Source organism: Rhinopithecus roxellana, chromosome 6 (assembly GCF_007565055.1).
Source record: "Rhinopithecus roxellana isolate Shanxi Qingling chromosome 6, ASM756505v1, whole genome shotgun sequence".
NCBI classification, from domain to species: domain Eukaryota; kingdom Metazoa; phylum Chordata; class Mammalia; order Primates; family Cercopithecidae; genus Rhinopithecus; species Rhinopithecus roxellana.
Genome location: NC_044554.1, coordinates 21,552,591 through 21,576,665, shown reverse-complemented (window position 1 = coordinate 21,576,665; position 24,075 = coordinate 21,552,591). Strand labels below are relative to the sequence as shown.

Sequence of the window (24,075 nt, the reverse complement as noted above, 5' to 3'; positions counted from 1 at the left end):
AGGACAGACTGCCTGCTCAGGTGTGTCCCTGACCCCTGAGTAGCCTAGCTGGGAGAAATCCCCCACTAGGGGCAGTCTGACACCCCACACCTCACAGGGTGGAGTACACCCCTGAGAGGACACTTCCAAAGGAAGAATCAGACAGGTACACTCGCTGTTCAGCAATATTCTATCTTCGGCAACCTCTGCTGCTGATACCCAGGCAAACAGGGTCTGGAGTGGACCTCAAGCAATCTCCAACAGACCAACAGAGAGTCCTTCTGACTGTCAGAAGGAAAACTATCAAACAGGAAGGACACCTATACCAAAACCCCATCAGTTCGTCACCACCATCAAAGACCAGAGACAGATAAAACCACAAAGATGGGGAAGAAGCAGGGCAGAAAAGCTGGAAATTCAAAAAATAAGAGCGCATCTCCCCCTGCAAAGGAGCGCAGCCCATCACCAGCAACGGATCAAAGCTGGTCAGAGAATGACTTGGACGAGAGGAGAGAAGAAGGCTTCAGTCCATCAAACTTATCAGAGCTAAAGGAGGAATTAAGTACCCAGCGCAAAGAAACTAAAAATCTTGAGAAAAGAGTGGAAGAATTGACAGCTAGACTCATTAATGCAGAGAAGATCATAAACGAAATGACAGAGATGAAAACCATGACACGAGAAATACGTGACAAATGCACAAGCTTCAGTAACCGACTCGATCAACTGGAAGAAAGAGTATCAGCGATTGAAGATCAAATGAATGAAATGAAGCGAGAAGAGAAACCAAAAGAAAAAAGAAGAAAAAGAAATGAGCAAAGCCTGCAAGAAGTATGGGATTACGTAAAAAGACCAAATCTACGTCTGATTGGGGTGCCTGAAAGTGAGGGGGAAAATGGAACCAAGTTGGAAAACACTCTTCAGGATATCATCCAGGAGAACTTCCCCAACCTAGTAGGGCAGGCCAACATTCAAATTCAGGAAATACAGAGAACGCCACAAAGATACTCCTCCAGAAGAGCAACTCCAAGACACATAATTGCCAGATTCACCAAAGTTGAAATGAAGGAAAAAATCTTAAGGGCAGCCAGAGAGAAAGGTCGGGTCACCCACAAAGGGAAGCCCATCAGACTAACAGCAGATCTCTCGGCAGAAACTCTACAAGCCAGAAGAGAGTGGGGGCCAATATTCAACGTTCTTAAAGAAAAGAATTTTAAACCCAGAATTTCATATCCAGCCAAACTAAGTTTCATAAGTGAAGGAGAAATAAAATCCTTTACAGATAAGCAAATGCTTAGAGATTTTGTCACCACCAGGCCTGCCTTACAAGAGACCCTGAAGGAAGCCCTAAACATGGAAAGGAACAACCGGTACCAGCCATCGCAAAAACTTGGCAAAATGTAAAGACCATCGAGGCTAGGAAGAAACTGCATCAACTAACGAGCAAAATAACCAGTTAATATCATAATGGCAGGATCAAGTTCACACATAACAATATTAACCTTAAATGTTAATGGACTAAATGCTCCAATTAAAAGACACAGACTGGCAAACTGGATAAAGAGTCAAGACCCATCAGTCTGCTGTATTCAGGAGACCCATCTCACATGCAGAGACATACATAGGCTCAAAATAAAGGGATGGAGGAAGATCTACCAAGCAAATGGAGAACAAAAAAAAGCAGGGGTTGCAATCCTAGTCTCTGATAAAACAGACTTTAAACCATCAAAGATCAAAAGAGACAAAGAAGGCCATTACATAATGGTAAAGGGATCAATTCAACAGGAAGAGCTAACTCTCCTAAATATATATGCACCCAATACAGGAGCACCCAGATTCATAAAGCAAGTCCTTAGAGACTTACAAAGAGACTTAGACTCCCATACAATAATAATGGGGGACTTCAACACTCCGCTGTCAACATTAGACAGATCAACGAGACAGAAAGTTAACAAGGATATCCAGGAATTGAACTCATCTCTGCACCAAGCGGACCTAATAGACATCTATAGAACTCTCCACCCCAAATCAACAGAATATACATTCTTCTCAGCACCACATCGCACTTATTCCAAAATTGACCACATAATTGGAAGTAAAGTACTCCTCAGCAAATGTAAAAGAACAGAAATTATAACAAACTGTCTCTCAGACCACAGTGCAATCAAACTAGAACTCAGGACTAAGAAACTCAATCAAAACCGCTCAACTACATGGAAACTGAACAACCTGCTCCTGAATGACTACTGGGTACATAACGAAATGAAAGCGGAAATAAAGATGTTCTTTGAAACCAATGAGAACAAAGATACAACATACCAGAATCTCTGGGACACATTTAAAGCAGTGTGTAGAGGGAAATTTATAGCACTAAATGCCCACAAGAGAAAGCAGGAAAGATCTAAAATTGACACTCTAACATCACAATTAAAAGAACTAGAGAAGCAAGAGCAATCACATTCAAAAGCTAGCAGAAGGCAAGAAATAACTAAGATCAGAGCAGAACTGAAGGAGATAGAGACACAAAAAACCCTCCAAAAAATCAATGAATCCAGGAGTTGGTTTTTTGAAAAGATCAACAAAATTGACAGACCGCTAGCAAGGCTAATAAAGAAAAAAAGAGAGAGGAATCAAATAGATGCAATAAAAAATGATAAAGGGGATATCACCACTGACCCCACAGAAATACAAACTACCATCAGAGAATACTATAAACGCCTCTACGCAAATCAACTAGAAAATCTAGAAGAAATGGATAATTTCCTGGACACTTACACTCTCCCAAGGCTAAACCAGGAAGAAGTTGAATCCCTGAATAGACCAATAGCAGGCTCTGAAATTGAGGCAACAATTAATAGCCTACCCACCAAAAAAAGTCCAGGACCAGATGGATTCACAGCTGAATTCTACCAGAGGTACAAGGAGGAGCTGGTACCATTCCTTCTGAAACTATTCCAATCAATAGAAAAAGAGGGAATCCTCCCTAACTCATTTTATGAGGCCAACATCATCCTGATACCAAAGCCTGGCAGAGACACAACAAAAAAAGAGAATTTTAGACCAATATCCCTGATGAACATTGATGCAAAAATCCTCAATAAAATACTGGCAAACCGGATTCAGCAGCACATCAAAAAGCTTATCCACCATGATCAAGTGGGCTTCATCCCTGGGATGCAAGGCTGGTTCAACATTCGCAAATCAATAAACGTAATCCAGCATATAAACAGAACCAAAGACAAGAACCACATGATTGTCTCAATAGATGCAGAAAAGGCTTTTGACAAAATTCAACAGCCCTTCATGCTAAAAACGCTCAATAAATTTGGTATTGATGGAACGTACCTCAAAATAATCAGAGCTATTTATGACAAACCCACAGCTAATATCATAATGAATGGGCAAAAACTGGAAAAATTCCCTTTGAAAACTGGCACAAGACAGGGATGCCCTCTCTCACCACTCCTATTCAACATAGTGTTAGAAGTTCTGGCTAGGGCAATCAGGCAAGAGAAAGAAATCAAGGGTATCCAGTTAGGAAAAGAAGAAGTCAAATTGTCCCTGTTTGCAGATGACATGATTGTATATTTAGAAAACCCCATCGTCTCAGCCCAAAATCTCCTTAAGCTGATAAGCAACTTCAGCAAAGTCTCAGGATACAAAATTAATGTGCAAAAATCACAAGCATTCTTATACACCAGCAACAGACAAGCAGAGAGCCAAATCAGGAATGAACTTCCATTCACAATTGCTTCAAAGAGAATAAAATACCTAGGAATCCAGCTTACAAGGGATGTAAAGGACCTCTTCAAGGAGAACTACAAACCACTGCTCAGTGAAATCAAAGAGGACACAAACAAATGGAAGAACATACCATGCTCATGGATAGGAAGAATCAATATCGTGAAAATGGCCATACTCCCCAAGGTTATTTATAGATTCAATGCCATCCCCATCAAGCTACCAATGACTTTCTTCACGGAATTGGAAAAAACTGCTTTAAAGTTCATATGGAACCAAAAAAGAGCCCGCATTGCCAAGACAATCCTAAGTCAAAAGGACAAAGCTGGAGGCGTCACGCTACCTGACTTCAAACTATACTACAAGGCTACAGTAACCAAAACAGCATGGTACTGGTACCAAAACAGAGATATAGACCAATGGAACAGAACAGAGTCCTCAGAAATAATACCGCACATCTACAGCCATCTGATCTTTGACAAACCTGAGAGAAACAAGAAATGGGGAAAGGATTCCCTATTTAATAAATGGTGCTGGGAAAATTGGCTAGCCATAAGTAGAAAGCTGAAACTGGATCCTTTCCTTACCCCTTATACGAAGATTAATTCAAGATGGATTAGAGACTTAAATGTTAGACCTAATACCATAAAAACCCTAGAAGAAAATCTAGGTAGTACCATTCAGGACATAGGCATGGGCAAGGACTTCATGTCTAAAACACCAAAAGCAACGGCAGCAAAAGCCAAAATTGACAAATGGGATCTAATTAAACTAAAGAGCTTTTGCACAGCAAAAGAATCTACCATCAGAGTGAACAGGCAACCTACAGAATGGGAGAAAATTTTTGCAACCTACTCATCTGACAAAGGGCTAATATCCAGAATCTACAAAGAACTCAAACAAATATACGAGAAAAAAACAAACAACCCCATCAAAAAGTGGGGAAAGGATATGAACAGACATTTCTCAAAAGAAGATATTCATACAGCCAACAGACACATGAAAAAATGCTCATCATCACTGGCCATCAGAGAAATGCAAATCAAAACCACAATGAGATACCATCTCACACCAGTTAGAATGGCAATCATTAAGAAGTCAGGAAACAACAGGTGTTGGAGAGGATGTGGAGAAATAGGAACACTTTTACACTGTTGGTGGGATTGTAAACTAGTTCAACCATTATGGAAAACAGTATGGCAATTCCTCAAGGATCTAGAACTAGATGTACCATATGACCCAGCCATCCCACTACTGGGTATATACCCAAAGGATTATAAATTAGTCTACTACAAAGACACATGTACACGTATGTTTATTGCGGCACTATTCACAATAGCAAAGACTTGGAATCAACCCAAATGTCCATCTGTGACAGACTGGATTAAGAAAATGTGGCACATATACACCATGGAATACTATGCAGCCATAAAAAAGGATGAGTTTGCGTCCTTTGTAGGGACATGGATGCAGCTGGAAACCATCATTCTTAGCAAACTATCACAAGAAGAGAAAACCAAACACCGCATGTTCTCACTCATAGGTGGGAACTGAACAATGAGATCACTTGGACTCGGGAAGGGGAACATCACACACTGGGGTCTATCATGGGGAGGGGGGAGGGGGGAGGAGGGAGGGATTGCATTGGGGAGTTATACATGATATAAATGATGAATTGATGGGTGCTGACGAGTTGATGTGTGCAGCACACCAACATGGCATAAGTATACATATGTAACAAACCTGCACGTTATGCACATGTACCCTAGAACTTAAAGTATAATAAAAAAAAAAAAAAAAAAAAAAAAAAAAAAGAAAAATGTTAGAAAAATATTAAAATGGTTTGTACTTATATGGGAGCTAAGGAAACATTGAACTTGGCTTCTTTGATATATTTTCTTAACCTTCTGCTAGAATTTTAAATTTTAGGTGAAAAATATTTCATGCCAGAACACATCTTAGTTTTTATTCCACAAATTCTCTTAGTTGCATTTTGCAAATTACCTTAATGGGATTAAATAAAAGATGGATACACAAGGGAGAAAAAGGGGATGAAGAAGAAATGGAATTCTTAATGAATCAGCAGGGGCTAGCATCCAGGACACAGATTTAGGAGTTAGTTCTAGAACACTGAAATTCTCATAAAGCTACAAATAAAAATTAAACTTTAAGCAAATAATATTATTAGTAATAGAAAATCAGTTTCAAATAAAATATTTTAGAAAGTATGCTATTAGTATCAGTACTATCGATTGTGTTAGAAGCCAGATTCTTACTAGCTTAAGAAAATTAAATGATTTGTCCTGTAACCATGAAGCCAAGAGATGAAGGAAGCCTCAAGGATTCAGGCTGTAACCGGCTCAACTTTTACAACTATAACTACGCCTAGACCTATTACACCCAAAGAATACAGTTATTGAATATATTTAGGTACTTGTTAATTTCTGTCATCAGAGAAGTAGGGTGATGTGATTTACTAGCCAGACAGAATCACATGATTAGACTGGGTGAATAAACAGTTTCTGAAAAGCTGTAGGATTTCTGAATAGAAAAACGTTTTACCAAACAACCCTACATGTTTGTTACAGTTTTTAAAACATAAAAACTCCTGATTTACTGGTGTGTAATTTTCTTCAGCAAGATTGGGCAGTTTGAATGTTGGGATGGACAAGCAAACTTTTAGGTTAATTCAAGCTGAAAGTTTCTGTAGGCGGTAATGAATGATGATTGATATGTGGAGGTGTACATGTAGAGACGGAAGAGTACGGAATCACACAGGTCTGGAGCACAGCAACGCATTTGGTGGACAGGATGCATATAAGCCCTTTCCCCTCCAATTAATTACCATTTGCATTAGGCTTTGGTATAAATCATCTCATTTGGTGTATCAGATTAAAAAGCATAACAACAACTAGTAATTTTATTTCTTCTCCACTCTGCTATGTGGAATCTTTGAAGATAATACTTTAAATAGACACATTGCATCCTAACTGATCTAAGAAAATAAAATTATAATTTACATTACTTCATGTATAAGTAGGTATTAACTAAAGTTAATAGATAAATTCTGTGGATGTATATTCCTGATATTTTTCATATATATAAAGTAGTTAACAATTATGGGGCATATATTGTATGCCATGCACTGTACTTAACACTTTAAATCAGTTATCTTATTGTCTCTTGTCACATAATATGAATGCAGGTTTATCACATCTTCAGTTCAGTTATATGGTAATACTGATCTCTAGATGGACCTGTGCCCATTTTTATTTTTTCTTTTCATCTTCTAAATTACGTGCTTTCTCAATATGTTCATGTTTTCCAAACTTCAAACAAATATAATGACAGGAAAAAACTACTTTTTTTCCTGGACCACTGTCTTGAAAGTGATTCACTCACATTCATGTCCCTCCTTGCCACTGACACACACACACAGCCACACATACATACATGTTCCTAAGTTCTTTATTCTGTAACAGTGTTACAGTGCTGTTGATTGAACTCATCCCATGTACAACAGTTGATATGGACAAAATAGCAGTGGTTAGTAAGTCAAATTGCTACAAATGTATTTCCAGAAAATTTGAGTTATAAATGATTTTAGCTAAACAGTGTAGATGTTGGGGCATGAATCATTAACGTAACTTATTTTTAATGAAGTGTCTCTACAATGTTTAACCAATTGACTTCATATCTGGAACTCAGGAGTGATAAAAATGACAATAAGATTGCAATATTTTGTAAAAGTGACTTTAGCAGACAGGACAGTTGCCCAAAATTTGTCAGGCTGTGAATGATGTGCAGAGCTGAGTATAGCCAAGAAAAGAGAATTAGTAGATTGGACAGGAAGTTAGTCTCTATTTGAATTTTGAATGTGTCATATATTTTAATTGTTGATTATAAAATCTTAATTTTCAGTTGCAATATTTAAGCCTTTTTCCTGGCAACATGTTAGTTCCATAGGGAAGCTTTGCATGTCTGTGTCAGATTTTTAACATAAACTATTCATCAGAGGCCCACATTTGTGGGCAAGTGGCATGCAAGGAGCTGTCACTCACAATATACATTTTTAAGATGGAAAGTTCTGTTTTGCTCAGATTTAATTTTGACTCCCAATAGACAATGTGGTACTAAAGTAATTTATCTCTCAACTTGCTAGGGGATGTTTTAAATTTCAGTAAGCAGCAGTATTATATTAGCATGGACCATTTGGGCAAATTTGTTTCAAGGAGATAATAAATAACTAAACTGCATGGTTAAAAATCAGAAACAAAACAATTTGTTCTTGTCATCTGGTGGTGCTTAAATTATGAAAAATAGCTCTCCAAAGGCTTAATCCCTGAATCTAGTTTGAGGCTGTTGCTGACTTTATTCTATCATACTGCACATAATGCCTTGAAATCCACTGAAAACCTGTGTGTTTGAGTGTGAAATACCTTTCCAACATGATGTTGTTTAATAATTTGCATAAAGACATTTAGGATGAAGGATAATAGAGAAACAAGATTACTCTATCATTTGTGCCTATGGTAATTAGTTTATATGCCATAGTTTTAATTAAAGTATTAAATGATACTGGTATAACCGTACTTTCTGGAGAAGGGACCGAGGGAATTTTTAGTAATAAGACAGGGAAATGATTAAGAAAGAAACACACACATGCTCAAACTTATCAACAGAGGGGCAAAGTCTTGACTATCTTAAATTCTTAATTCTCAACTATTTTGAAAACTGAGAAAGTTTTAGTTTATGTAGTCATGTCATCCAACCATAATGAGATATTTTTCATATACAGGAGGTCAGCTCTTTGCCACAGACGAGTTGTAGGGTGAACACTTGCTCCCTGTGGTCAGGGTGTAGATTTGATTCATCTTTGTTTTTCCAGTACTTAGCACGGAGAAGGTTGCCAAAGCAATTGTTCAATGAGTGGGATGTGGCTCCCTCGATTGATGTGGAAGCCCGAAAATCTCCCTGTACAAAGTCTAAGTGGGATAGGAACAGGAGACTGGATTAAGGGAGAAAGAATTCAGCTGAGACTTTTTCCTCTTCTCCTTTAATTTTATCCACTTAAGGCATTTAACTTTTTTTTTTTTATTTCCTCCCCTAATTTTCTATTAGCACAGAATTCATTTTAAGTAAAACTCATGTCTGTAAAAGCATCAGAACATAATTTGGTTGATTCAGTGTGAATCGTCTTTTATTCCTAAGAATTGTCCTTTATCCCAATCCTGTTAAGATTGGTTCTGAATATATTTTGGTGACTGAGTGATTTGAGTAATTCCTAGTGAAAGACTGATTTAGTTAACATAGCTGCACATATCTTAATACATTTATAAATGGCAAAAAGATAGCGATGAATGAATTGATATGAAAGAGAATGACTGCTTCTCCAAAATACGATTTTTCTCAAAATTATAGTTGAAATTGTTTCTGAGCCAAATAATTCTGAAATCCTCCAAACAAAAATCACAAACGAGTAATTGCATTTTTTTTTTTTTTTTTTTTTTTGAGAGTCTGATTCTGTCGCCTGTGCTGGAGTGCAATGAAGCTATCTTGGCTCACTGCAAACTCCACCTTCCGGGCTCACGCCATTCTCCTGCCTCAGCCTCCTAAGTAGCCAGGACCATAGGCGTCCGCCACCATGCCTAGCCAGTTTTTTGTATTTTTTAGTAGAGACAGGGTTTCATCGTGTTAACCAGGATGGTCTCAATCTCCTGACCTCGTGATCTGCCTGCCTCAACCTCCCAAAGTGCTGGGACTACAGGCGTGAGCCACCACGCCCTGCCAATTGCATTTTTTTTTTTTAAATAAGAAAATATGATGAGCTGAGACGTGGAAATTATTTTTATGTGGTGGTATAAATTAAGTGTTCTTTGAATGTTTGGCATTTATTTTAATATCATATTCCGAAAAGGTGAATTTGGTTGACAGAGGAGATGCAGAGTTAGTTTCTTCAACTCATGATGCCCTGTATAAATGTATTCTTTTTAAAATTGATCAAGTGAGCTTTTCTGTTTCATGAAATAAGGGAATAATGAATTGTATATGCTATGAATGAAAATTTGGAGTTTGAGAAAGAAAAACATATTTATCATATGAGGTTTATAAAAATGCTCCTAAGCCAAAAGCAATATCCCATTTTTGGGTGAAGAAGAAATTTAGTTTTAAGGTATTGGACATAATTGGTTGCATATTCCACTAAGGTCTATGTTCTCTTCTTAAAATGTGACAACCTGTCTAAGCTCGCATATTTGAGTAAGTGCTTTCTCATTTTGTTGTTTTCTATAAAAAGTCAGTTTTGTTTTTTTTTTTTCATTGATATTTTGACCATGTAAATGAATGACATATTGAGAAAGAACTCTTTTAAAATGGAAATGTCAAGTCCGGGCACAGTGGCTCACGCCTGTAATCCCAACACTTTGGGTGGTGGAGGCGTGCCAATCACTTGAGGTGAGGGGTTCGAGACCAGCCTGATCAACATGATGAAACACGATCTCTAATAATAATAATAATAATAATAATAATAATAATAGCCAGGTGTGTTGGCAAATGCTTGCAATCCCAGCTATTTGGGAGGCTGAAGCAGGAGAATTGCTTGAACCTGGGAGGCAGAATTTGCAGTGAGCCGAGATCGTGCCATTGCACTCCAGCCTGGGTGATAGAGTGAGACTCCATCTCAAAAGAAAAAATAAAAAATAAAAAAAGGAAATGTCAAATACTTAGTTACAAGAAAGGCGTATGGATGAGTATGGTTGAATATGGATGTTTGACATGCAATATAATTTTATGACTAATATATATTGGTTTCTTCAGTTTACTTAAAAACTCAGCATTTGGAATTATGTGCAATTCAGAATCCAGAAAGTCTTGTACAAATTCATAATACTTAAGTAAACTTTGAAATGCACCTTTACAATTACAGCTTTAAAAGCAACATAGAGTTTCAGAGTTGAGAGTGCTCATCATTATACCATGGATCCTCATAATATAGTTTCTGAAAGAAGAGATAAGTAACAAGTTTTGTAGAATGTCGTACACAAAAAAAAAGGGGGGAAAAAACATTTGGAAATTCTCAAATAAATTTAGATATTTTTAATTCTTAATTTTACTTAATTTTAGTTTCATGCATAGCTCTTAACGGAATCAAAATACTTAGTTTATATCAATACTGAGTTTATATCAATACTGGCACTTAAAACATCATACTTGTAACCCTTCTGACACTAGGTGAAATACTCTTAATCTTAGCCTTAATCAATAATGATTATTTATATTTTATTACTAGGAAATACTTCCTTTACTAACCATTAATTCTAGTACCATGAACCAAGTATAATCCTACATACATAGGTTGTTTTATACAGCTGATCTGTATCCATTATTTTACCAGAAGAGTAGGAGTTGATAGGTTTGACTTATTTTTTGCCTTTCTTGGCACAACGGTGTGTGCATATAAATATTAGTGAGCATCTGTTGAAAATGACGATGTTGAACTGCTTGAAATTCAATGCAGCCTCACCTTGTTTTCTTCATGTTCCCATTCGGTTAACATAAACAAGCATATGGCAGAAAATAAAGTCTAAAATGAAGATGAACTTATTCAGTGCTTTAACTTTTCGTAGAATCCACATTTTAAATTGAAAATTGTCTCCTAAGTATAAACTGCAGAGGTACAAGCAGGATCAATAAACTAGTAATTAGGTTTGGGTCTCAGGTGGATTCAGAAGATTGTCTTGCTTTGTACATGTGATGAGCTCTGCTTTTTATTTTAACTGTTATGAAACTAATGCTATAAGAAATGTTTCAGGAATTAGAAGTTTTACGCATGTTAAAATTTGTAGCTACTAAATAATTCTTTTGGAAATCAATTAAATAATGTAAAACTTTTAGTTATTCTAAATGAAATTCAAACTCATCGGTTTCAGTCTCTTATGAATCATATGTTTTGATATTTATATCATTTTTGGTTTGTTTGGTCTTCATAGAGACCTCTACATTTTTAGAGTTTCAATCTTGTGGTATATTTCTCAAACAAGAACAGACAGATTTCTGTGATAAATAAACTGAGAAAACACAATATATTTTCCTCTTGGAGATGTATAATGTACAGTCATACATTGTCTCTGTGAAGTTCTTCTGGAAAGAGACAATTTTAACTTTATTATTTTCTAAAGTCATATGATCATGGAATGCTTTTGCCCGCATAACATCCATTAATATCTTGAAGAAGTAGTGATTTTTGCGGGGGTGGGGAAAGGGAATACACTTTGAGAAGCACTAATTTAGTGAACTTTTCCCAAGTAATTTCTTTTTTAAAAATTGTGTATTATATGCTTTTAATAAAATTTTACAGCATCTATGTTTTTGGATGTTTAAGAGGCAGAGAAAATATGTGTTCACATCATAGTGAGTTTATTGCTTGAAGACATATGGAAGATGAACTATATCTTCAATCAATTTGGAATAAGACAGAGAAATCAGTATAAGCGGATTATTTTTACACTGCATAGAAATAGCCTCAGAGACACACAGAATAAGAGTTTTAAATTCCTGACAGTCATTTTATTAATCCATTTCCATTTTTCCTTTGTGACATAGTTTATAGCCCTAATTTATATTTATTGTATTTTTCAGGAACACAGATGGCTAGCAGAGTCATCCATATATATTTACTCTTGCTAGAAAACCAATGCTAATTCACCACTTTGCTAGAATATGAGAGTGTTCGTGTGAGATGATGTGATATTTTTTACTATCTGAATTCCCAGGTGCTCATCATTTCTTATCTGACACTCATGAGTAAATTTCTGCCAATATTTTATAGATGCACATTTCCACAAGAATCATTTTGACACTCCATGTGTGTATATGTATATAAAAATCATGGCTTCAACAAAGTATTAAGACATGTATCTTACATGCTTCTTGAATTATCCTGTTCATTGTGTATTAATATATTGGTGTATATATGTGTTCGTGTATAATTTATTTTACTTACGAATTTTTCACTTATTTTTTCTTGACAAATAGGTCTCAGACGTATACTGGGATCTTTTTCCCAATGCAAGATGTAACATCACTGATAAACTGTTTTAATATGTTCTTAGAAAAATAGTGGCTAATCTTTATGGATCATTGTGGAATATATTGTGAAAGAAAGATTACAAGGAGTTTATTTGAAATATGCACAAAATGTATTCAATGTTTGATACAGTATTGGTTTTATTAAAATCAATAAAGCATTCTCTTTTTTTTGTAGAGCAATGAAGTTGTCTACTACAATGCAAAGGATGATCTCGATGTAAGTATTAAATATTTTACATTAAATTCCAAGAAAATTAATTATAGTAAAATGATTGGTCTTATAGAATAAATTGAGGTAGCAGGCTTAGTTTTTAAGACAATGTTAGATTGTTAACAACTTACTCTTGGCATCTTCCTAAGTAAAAATTCCATGTGTGTCTCTGGATCTGAACCCTCACTGCACTGTTTCCAGACCACAGTCGACTGTACCAACTGTGATACTCTGGACTCCATTAGCAATACTGAAAATAGCTATCAAATCCCATCTATCTCTGTATCCTGGCTCCGGTCACCAGGGTCACCACGCCTATCTGCTTTGACTTGAACTTTACACACCAGGGATAACCATTTACTTCAACTGCAATATGAATGACACCCCAGAAGCTGTGCAACAACCTGCCCTGCTTGTACAGTCTGAAACAAAGTAGTTGCTCCATATGACTTTTTAAATAAATGACTCTAATATGCATATTTAAATGACTTGAAAACATGGATTATTTTAGTGCTAATCAGTTACTTCTAATTTTGCAACATTTGGATAGACATTGAGGACACATTTTATTAGTTAGTTATGGTGAAAACGTTTTCAAAGTTATCTAATAAAGGTTACACTTAATTTTTTAAAATTCTTGTGTTTGACTCTTAAAAATTGCCTGTGTATACTTATTTTTAAGACAAAATATTTGTTAAGGTCATCCTATATTTTAGTTATTTTAAGAGCTTGGAGTATTTCAGTAAACATAACAAACAAATATAATAAAAGTATTGCATATGTTTCACACATTTCTCATCTGAATCCAAATAATTGTATTTATATACTATTATATAGTATTTTATTCCAGCTATTTAAAAGAAGAAAATGAAAAAATATATAAAACAAGCCTATCTGGTCTTCAAAAAATGAGAAAACACGTAATGGCTTGATAATGTCACAGTTTCCCAAATTGTAACAAATTATACCACCACCATCTCAAATCATATTACTAACCACTTTACACAACTTACTTTACTTAGTTCCTACAACAATACTGTGAATGAAGAAGGTTTTATTTTCTCCAATTTATAGTTGAAGAGCTAAGGGTGTTTTGAAAAGTATTTTTTTTCCTCTAGACATAGGTGGTATTCCAGTGACACCTTTCCTCTTATCATGATTGTATATATTATTTTAACAATGTAGGAGGCTTATTAAGTATAAACTGTCAACTAAAACAAAATGTTTTAATGGTTTATTGATGTCAAAATAAATACCATTTTTGAAGAGATGTTTAGTTTCACCATTATAACTAGCACTTGATATTTTTAAACTTATTTAAAAATATATGCAAAATCTTCGTCAACCTTCCTGGTACATAAATTGCAACATTTATTTAATATTTAATTTGTAAAGCAATGACAAAGACTTACAATAAAGTGAATGGCATTGACATGCAATCCTCCAATTAAGGATTGCATAAAGATACTGAAACCAGTACTTCAAATACGTATTTTTTCTCTAAACTAATTAAGTTACATTTATATGTCAAACAGTTTTATTTAGGTTCGCTCATTATTTAGAAAATAATTTTTATTTTACATTGAAATTGGTCATTTTCCTTTGTTCAAGATTTTAACAATTATATGTAAAATGTCATTATGACTTTTTAGTAACTATCACTCCAGTTTCAATCAATGCTTCAAAGTTGCCCATTTGAGCATATATGTCCACTACAAGTGGAAAAGTGCACGTGTTACTATTTGTAATACTTGAGTTCTAATATTGTTACATAGTTTGCCTTCACTGATGTTCATTCAAATATTTAAATCAAACTCTCTTGAGAGAGAAAAAAATGTGTAAGTGAACTTATTAAACTTGCCCTGTTTTTTCCATTTTCTCATCTAAAAAAAATAGTATCTAATACTACTGTGGGTTATATATTTATGCTTATGAAAAGGATTCTGTCTCTCTTTTCTGCCATGAGGTGAAATTTAGCAAATTAAATCTAAGCCACATAAATAATAAAATGTCCACATTTAAATTTAAAACTTAAAAAAGTGATGGTCAGCATTTGGAGAAAACTCAATTTCTTTATATACAAACAATAACATTATCAGAATAATTCGCAAAAAGTGTTGTTTTGTGCAAAGTGAACTACAATAGGAATCAGAATAATTCATGCCCTAATCCAGCCCTAAAATTATAGTCACCCTAGGGCTATCAAAATTTGAACTGTTACTCTCTCATCTAAGACATGATACAGATGAATAGGTGATCCATAAAGTTCATTTCAGTTCTGGATATTCTTAGATTCTAATGAAAATATATATTTATATATAAAGAATATACTTAAATGGATAAAGAATATGATCACATTATAGAATTTAATAGTCAAAAGGAGGGAAGAAAATGGCATTCATTACTCTTACCCTACTATAAGCATGTTGTTTTTTTGGTACATTTTTAAGATTTTCTCATGAACATATATGTTTGTTTATTTGCATAATTCTTTTTTTGGTTTTTATTTTTGTTGTTGTTTTGTTTTTTGTTTGTTTGTTTTTTGAGATGGAGTCTCACTCTGTCGCCCAGCCTGGAGTACAGTGGCACGATCTCGGCTCACTGCAAGCTCCGCCTCCCAGGTTCACCCCATTCTCCTGCCTCAGTCTCCCAGGTGGCTGGGACTACAGGTGCCCGCCACCACACCCGGCTAATTTTTTGTATTTTTAGTAGAGATGGGGTTTCACCGTGTTAGCCAGGATGGTCTCGATCTCCTGACGTCGTGATCTGCCCGCCTCAGCCTCCCAAAGTGCTGGGATTGCAGGCATGAGCCACCGCACCCGGCCCTGCATGATTCTTTAAGTACACAAGTAATTAAGTGGCATAATCATTTTTTATCTTGTGAAATAGTTGGATCATTCTTTTGAGTTGATATAACACGATTCAATTAGCCCCACTTCTATCTTGGAGGTTAATTTTCCTTTGTGAGTATTCACATGAATATCAATACGTCTTCACACATCTACATTTTTCTTCAACGTTTTAAACTTATTTTTAGGATAGATTCCCAAAAGTGGGAATATTTGACATTTTAATGAATTTTGATACATAGTGTAATGTCACTTACAAAAAGGAGCAGACCAAGTTCTACCACCATTAATGTACAGAGACATTATTTCCTCATAGGCTGCTCAGCATTATATTAAAAGATAATTTAACACATTGAAATAGTTTTTCATTGTTTTGATTACTTGTCTTCCAGTATTCAGATTTTGCCCCCAACATGGGAAGCCTACGTTTTTTCAGGCTCATTGACTTGTAAAAGTTTCTGAGCCAAAGTGAGGTTGTTTACATATCTGTGAAATCTGTACATTAATGTGCATTTCTTAATACTGGGTAAAATATTATTTTACACATACAAATCTGAATATTGCTGATATATGTAAGCACTATGTAAATATTTATTGCATTTGGCCATATTTATGGCTATCATTGCTCAAGTAAAGCAAGAATGTAATTTGTTAAGAGAAAGCATGGAAGGAATTACATGAGGAAATATAATTTTACTTGTAGAAGGCTTTATAAAATAAAAATACCAATAAATTATCATGTCAAATCAACCTGAATGTGAAATACAAAGTTAATCCTTGTGGCATAATTCAGTTTTCTGTATTTGGAATATTTCATGTGAATTTTTCTCAGAATTTGTAAATAACTATATGATAATTTATTGTATACTAAAAATTTTTCATTGGACAAGCTCAAAGTGCTTTAGAATATAATGCTAATGTTCTCACAAGATCTTAAACATTGAATCAAAATGAATTATGTTGTATTTATTAGTATATCAGTTAGTCTGTTTGAGAGATAACTAAAGTAAAAATGGCCAAAATTAGACAGAAGTTGATTCCTCTCTAGGAACATTCTGGATACATTGGCTAATATGGCAACTCCCTGTCTTTCCAGGCTTCAAGGTTCTTCTCCCCCATTCTCTGCTTTCCACATTTATAGCTCTTCCATGTTGTGCTCAAGATCGATGTTCCAATATCCATGATTCTTTTGGTGTTCTAGATTAGAAGAGAGAGGCAAGTGACGATGGGAGCCACACCCTTTGCTTTTAGGGGCATGTCTCAGAGTTTGCATACATCACTTCTATCTGTGCCCATTGTCAACAACTTAGTGACCAGCCTTGAATTGTTGCAAGAGGATGTGGAGTACTTTTTCCCCCTAACCCTTGACCCATGTGTATATACCCAACTAACACGTAGAGTTATATTACTAAAGAGAGAAGGGAGAGGATAGTAGTTGAGAAGAAGGTCATTAATTAGCAGTTTCTGCACATATCTTGAATTTGTTCTTCTTGACATGTTAAAGTTAGTGCAAACACTCCAGTCATTCATCTGAGTGACTGTTGTCTTTTAAATATAATCAAACCCTTTGTGGGAGATAATCCTTTTATAGTAAAATGAATATAAAATTAAGTTCTGTACTGAGATTTTTCTAATAACTCCTAATGTATTTTGATAACTAATGATCAAATTGTTTTCTGCAATAGAAATATTTACTATCTTACAGTGAAAGTTAAGAACTGTAAGTACATGTTACACTTTGATATTCTAGTTAACAATTTTCAGTGTTTACATTTTTTAAAAAAAGATTGTTACCTATCTCATGAAGTTAAACTCCTACGGATGATGAAATTTACTCACCCTCACCAAAAGTTTTGCAATAGGGGGTAGATTTAATTGGATCTTTTATTTACAACTTTATATATGCATTGCTTGGTATTTTATATACTAGGTGTTCACAAATCATAATGTCATCACATTGTTTTTGTTTGAATTTGGCTGCTATCACTGTTCTTGGCTCTCACTTTTCTACATGCTAGTTTAGCTATGTCTTTTTATTGTTCAAATTCTACAATGTCATATTCCTCATTAAAAATGTGTCATTTGAGAGTATAAAATGTAATTTTACAATCTCTTACATCTACATCGACTATCTAATAAAACAATGGGGCTAATTGGCATACTAACTGCTGAGATAACATTATTAATAAATTTAGTCCTCAGTATGTTTCAATGGAGATTAATATCTGAGGGCTGTTGAATGAAATTATGGAGAAATTAAATTTACCCGAGTTTATTTGTATAAAGAATGATTCGTGAATCAGGCAGTGCTCAAAACTAGGAGAGAGCCCCACCCAGGCAGTATTTATAGACAGACAAAGGAAGTGATGTACAGAAACAGTTTGGTTGGTTATAGCTGGACATTTACCTTACTTGGGCATGATGTAGCATTTGCCCTCTGTGGATATAATCTGATCACTGGGCAGCCTGTGATTAGCTGAAACTCAGCTGCTATGATTAGCTGAAGCTCAGCTATTAGTTACAAGAATATACTCTAAAAGTAGGTTGCAGTTTGTTAACATACTAAGTTAGGTTGCAGTTCACTATATAGAAATTTAAAATATAAAATATATACATATACACATATGTAATATGTATACTTATATAAAAAATATGTATAATATGCATAGATGCATAATGTATAAAAATATACATATATAATATGTATATAGAAATACAAAATACAAAATAACATTATAACCCTAGATCAAATTTAACTTAAAAGAGCTGGCCGGGCGCGGTGGCTCACACCTGTAATCCCAGCACTTTTGGGAGGCTGAGGTGGGCAGATCATGAGGTCAGGAGATTGAGACCATCCTGGCTAACACGGTGAAACCCTGTCTCTACTAAAAATAATTTAAAAAAAAATTTTGGCTACTCGAGAGGCTGAGGCAGGAGAACAGTGTGAACCCAGGAGGCGGAGCTTGCAGTCAGGCCCCTGCGCTCCAGCCTGGGTAACAGAGCGAGACTCCGTCTCCCCCACGCCCCCGCAAAAACAAAGTGCTAAATAAAGTTTCTGTTTTAAATGTTATACCTCCTGGGTATAACTAAAAGATTATAAATGCTGATGCTCTGGTTATTATTTTTAACTTTTTCACCAGTTCCGCTGGAGATGATTTGTTTTCCAACTCCTAAGACTAGTAGATTAGTGATCATTTCCAGTATTTCCTAGTAGTCACATCAGTCATTTCCTTTCACTGCTCTAATACAATCATCTAAGTTGAGACATTGGTCTCAAATATGTTGTTAAGAACTATTGAAATTATCTCATTTTATGATTATAAATTTTAAATATACATTTAATTATGATACATTATTATATACATTTATAAACATTATATTCATATATCTTTTTCCATTGCCAAGATCTTTATCACTTATTACTGACTCTCTTTTTGGTTTTTAATACTCTGCCAAAACTTTACCAGAAACTTTCCTAAGTGGAACATACAATGTTTGGCAGTGAAATGAAAGTTTTTCCTTCTTGAAGGCAATCTTTGTGAATTATTATCTTGAGGTCCCTTCTTAAGAATGTAAGTTCCCAGAGAGCAGCTCTTACACACTTATAGCAGCTGACATGACTCTTACAATATCGCGTACACACTGTAATCACCCAAAATTTCTTTCCCAATAAATCTAAGTTAATATTAAAGCTTCATTTCACACAACTGTAAAAGGAATGTTCTTAAGTATAGTTTAAGAACACGTCATAATCATATTCTAGACTTACTTCCCCATTTTTGTTCCTCATACTTTCTATTTTTTTTCATTCTTTCATTTTTAGAGAGACCTTTTCCCTGCTATCCCCAACCTTAGCCCAGACCTATGTAGGTCTATAATCTAGAGGACTGACAATGAAATACATACTTTGAAGAAAATGGTTGCCCTACTGTTGACCAGTGATGGGACCACATGTTTTATATCATTGTCACTTCCATAGTTACAAATATGACAGCACATACTTGGGGAAAAAATTCTGTACCATCAGACTACTTCCCAGTCTTGGGAAGTCTATCTAGTCTTGAGACTAGATAGGCCTTTCTTCATTTAAGACTAATAAAATAAAATCTCGTCAATGGAGAAATCCATGAGCGATTCAGTAACAGTAAAGTAAGTATTAAAGACACAGAGGAAAATTTTCTCTAAGGTAGTATTACCTCAGATGTGTCAGGCAGAAAGACAAACAACATTTAATATATGCTTACTGTCCCCAAAGAAAGAGCCAGTCAATGATCTATAAAAAGTAGACTAAAACCATCAAAACGAAAACCACTGAAACAAAATTCTCATTGGAGAAACTAACAAATTTGACAATGTGAATTATTTATCAATAATCCTCAGAATAAGTTTGAGAAGTACTCTTCGAGTGCCAGAAAAGTAAAAAAAAAAAAGAAAAAAAATGTGGGAACAAAGTTAATAAATATGAAGGTCAGAATTCATAGGTGTATTCATAAGTCCTGTCTTCCCAGAGATCAGGTCAAAGCACATGTATCAGATATAATCATCAAGGATTTAATGGAAGAAAACATTCAGGTCTGCCAAGAAATCTGTATATAATTGTAGGTTTGGAAGGCCTGCAGTGATTCAGACAAAGATTTTTAAAAGTCAAGAACATTTATACCAAAAACTTGCTCAAGGATATTCAAGAGGAGATTTCTAGTAGGCTGCTAAGTATTTAGTTTGGTTGCTTAGGAGAGTGGCCTAGAATAGAGTTTTATGTTTAGCTTATGAGGGGAATTTGAAAACAAGTGGCTGAAATTTCCTGAGCAAGTGTGAAGTTACATATATAGCAAGGCCAGATTCATCTACAGATAAATTTTGGCATGCTTATACAAAGTTAAAAACAAAATGAATTTGAATACCTTTGGATATAACATATTCTCCAGCCTGCTGTAATACCACTACTCGTTAGTGTCTTTCTTTCAGCCTGCTTCACACATCTACACAACATTAAAAAAAAATACCTTAAGACAGTACAAGATAGACTCCTCAGAACACCAGCATTTAGGGGAATGTGGGGGCAGGGGAGGGGAGTATGGGATATGAGTAGTTAGAGATGAAGTAGTAGCAGCCTTCATAATAGAAGTAAATCATACAGAGAAGGTCATGAGATTAGTACATGTTGGCATCAGGACGAAATTTGGAATCTCCTGATTTCTACTGTTCTTTCGTGTTTATTAGGCTGGTGTAGCACCAGGTTCACGTTTATATAGAAAGAAGGATACATTCGAGTGTAATCTATTGATTTTGTTCATTATAATGATGATGCATGGCCTCAGAGGTAAAGCAAGTATTTAAAGTTTATCAATGCTTCCTTTAGAGTGAAAGATTTCTATTAGCTGCATCTGAATTAGTCAGCTTGTGGGGAAGTTTAAGCTCTTCAAGGACTCTGGTATAAGACAATTCCAGAAGGGCATTTTATAGTTATCTACGTTCCTCTACTTAGATCAATGCTATTTATATTCACCTTGTGGCTATAAAATAAATACTGACAGCCAGATTTAGCTAAAGCAGTGGCTGAAATTAAGTATAGAATTAATGTCTCCTTACGATTGTATAATATAAAAATTATGGCTCTAAATAGATTTTCCTCTTGAAACTTAAAAACACAGGTAGAGGCCAGGTGTGGTGGTGCACACCTGTAATCCCAGCCCTTCAGGAGGCTGAGGCAGGCAGAACCCATGATCTCAGGAGTTTAAGACCAGCCTGAGCAATATGGCAAAACCCCGTCTGTACAAAAAAAAAATACTAAAATTAGCCAGACATGATGGGGTGCACCTGTAATGCTAGCTACTTGGGAGACTGAGGTGGGAGGATTGCTTGAGCCCGGGAGGTCGGGGCTGCAGTGAGCTGATATTGTGCCACTGCACTCCAGCCAGGGTGACAGTGGGACCCTGTCTCAAAAACAAACAAAAAACCTCAGAAAACAAACAACAAAAAAAAAACTATGCAGGTATAACTGGGATAAATTATTGGATGAGCCGTGATTCTCATGGAAGGATATAAGGCACATATGGCCTTATTGGATATTTAAGACAATCTTTCCTGTGTCCAGTTAACTTATGCTAGATAATGTTAACATGATTAATTATGCTAGTTACCTGATCATGATACCATACAATTCTTCCAATCAAATGCTTTACTTAAAAACCGAATTTAAATAATAACTCTCTTTAAGCCTTCCTTGTTTTTTTTTTTTTTTTTTTTTTTTTTTTTTTTTTTTTTTTTTTTTTTTCCTAGTTAGCAAATGGTAGTCCTTCCTATGAGCATTCTAAGCAACTTGTAATACATTTCTGGCTTTAATGGTACAATACCTTATACGATAGAATGTGTGTACAGGATCTGGTCTTCTCTACTAAGTTTTTTAGCAATTTGAGGTAGAAATAATATTTAGTTTCTTTTTTAGTATACAGTAGTTGCTGAGATAATGTTTGTTAAATTTGTGTATCCATACTATTTTCATAGTGTTTGTGAAGATGTGTTCACCTGTTAAAGAGGTGCTGTATTGTAAGCATGGTGGAAATGAAAATGGTAATTTTGCTTCAAGGTTAGTGGAAGCAAAATTAAGATAGGAAATAGTAAAGCCAGCTTTTACTATGGATGATATTTCAATTAATGTGTAAGATAGACATTTGCTTCCTTAATTTCATCTAATGGGACTGGATGCAGATGAGAGTGGCAGTGGACACTGTTTCCTCATCTTCTCTCCTTTGTCCCTGGGGACAGCCATCAAGACTAAGAGAAGAGTTAAAACAGACAATGTAGTTTCTCCCATGTCCAAAATAAATTGAAGTTGGAGAATAAGTGGTGGAGTTAGAATATTTGTCTGTAATTACAACAAGTGATGTAAGTGTCAAGATTTTTGGTTCCAAGTATGGGCAGATATGATAAGCTAATTTAGCATGAATATTTGTGAAACATGAACTCTGGCTTATGTCCCGTTGCTTGATGCACAGAAAGCCAGTCACTGAAACAAAGAATATTGCCAGGGAAGAAAGCTTTATTTGGGTGTTGCAACTGAGGAGATGGGAGATAAGTCTCAAATCTGTCTGCTCAACTGACTAAAATTGGGAGTTTATATAGCATGGGAGAAATGTAGCTATATGCAGGAAAAACAGGAATTAGGAGGGTGTCTGGTGTCTCATTGTCTGGATGTGGTGATTTGGTGAGTTTCAGTTCCTTGGGAGTCCTGATGGTTGGTTTCCTGAGAAAGGAATTCAGAGAAGATAAATACAAGTTTCAAGCTTTAAGACCAGCTGGTCAATTTATGTGTTTATTCAAAAACAGTGCAGACATTAGTTCTTTGAGGAAATTTGACAGATTTCACTTTCTTATTCTACATATAATATTAATAAAAAAGTTGAGTTTTATTTCCAAAGAGCCTACATCATTCAAATGAGCATAATGTTTAAATGTAAGATTATTTTTATTAGGAAAAAGATTTTAAATATATAGAAGAGAGAAATAGTATAATGAATCATGTCATCTATGACTTGCTTAAGTCTTTTAAGATAGAGACATTTTATTTCTAAATACTTCTACATGAAACTATTTTTGTTTCTTCTAAATAACAAGACATACATGTACAATTGCTGTATACCTTGTTATACAGTAGAGACAATAGAGTGTGATAGTTGAGATTATATACTGGAGCGCTAGCTAGATTCAAATCTTAGCTCTGCCATTTCCTATCTGGGTGACATTGGCAAGATCACATAATCTCTCTGCTTTTTGCTTATTTGGTCTATAAAATGGAGGTGATAGTGATACCAACCTCAGAGTTATTATAAAGATGAAATTAACACATATGAAACATACAGACCATCTCCTGGATCATAGAGAAAAGTCTAGAAATGTTAATTAATGTAATTCTGAAAAAACATTAATTATTAATATCATTACTATTTAAGATTAAGTGGAAGTGATCTTAGCATCAAATGGAGCATATTTGTGTATCTGAATGTGTTAATAATGAAAGGGCATTATATTGAGATATTTTTCATTTTATTGTCATGAATTTAATCTTTGCATTTGTATGAAAACCTTAATATAATGCATGCACAAAATACAAATCAAAGTTGAATGCTCAAAGCACATATTAAAAATGCAAACACAAATGGGAAAGACTGTTTTGATATCATTGTAGGTTTTATATATTCAATTTAATTTTTA

The 24,075-nt window shown here is 35.0% G+C and overlaps 1 protein-coding gene across 4 annotated transcripts in view; it reads left to right on the top strand.

Annotated features, from left to right (window-relative positions):
* Positions 1-24,075, top strand: part of CACNA2D1 (calcium voltage-gated channel auxiliary subunit alpha2delta 1) — a 517,017-nt gene that overhangs the window by 310,834 nt on the left and 182,108 nt on the right. For all 4 annotated transcript variants that reach the window (XR_004058100.1, XM_010387918.2, XM_030933213.1 and 1 more), the window contains exon 5: positions 12,980-13,021. Coding sequence is in view for 3 of the 4 variants with exons in the window: in XM_010387918.2 (XP_010386220.1) it covers positions 12,980-13,021 (42 nt within the window). In the remaining variant the exon portion in view is untranslated. The remainder of the gene's footprint in view (positions 1-12,979; positions 13,022-24,075) is intronic.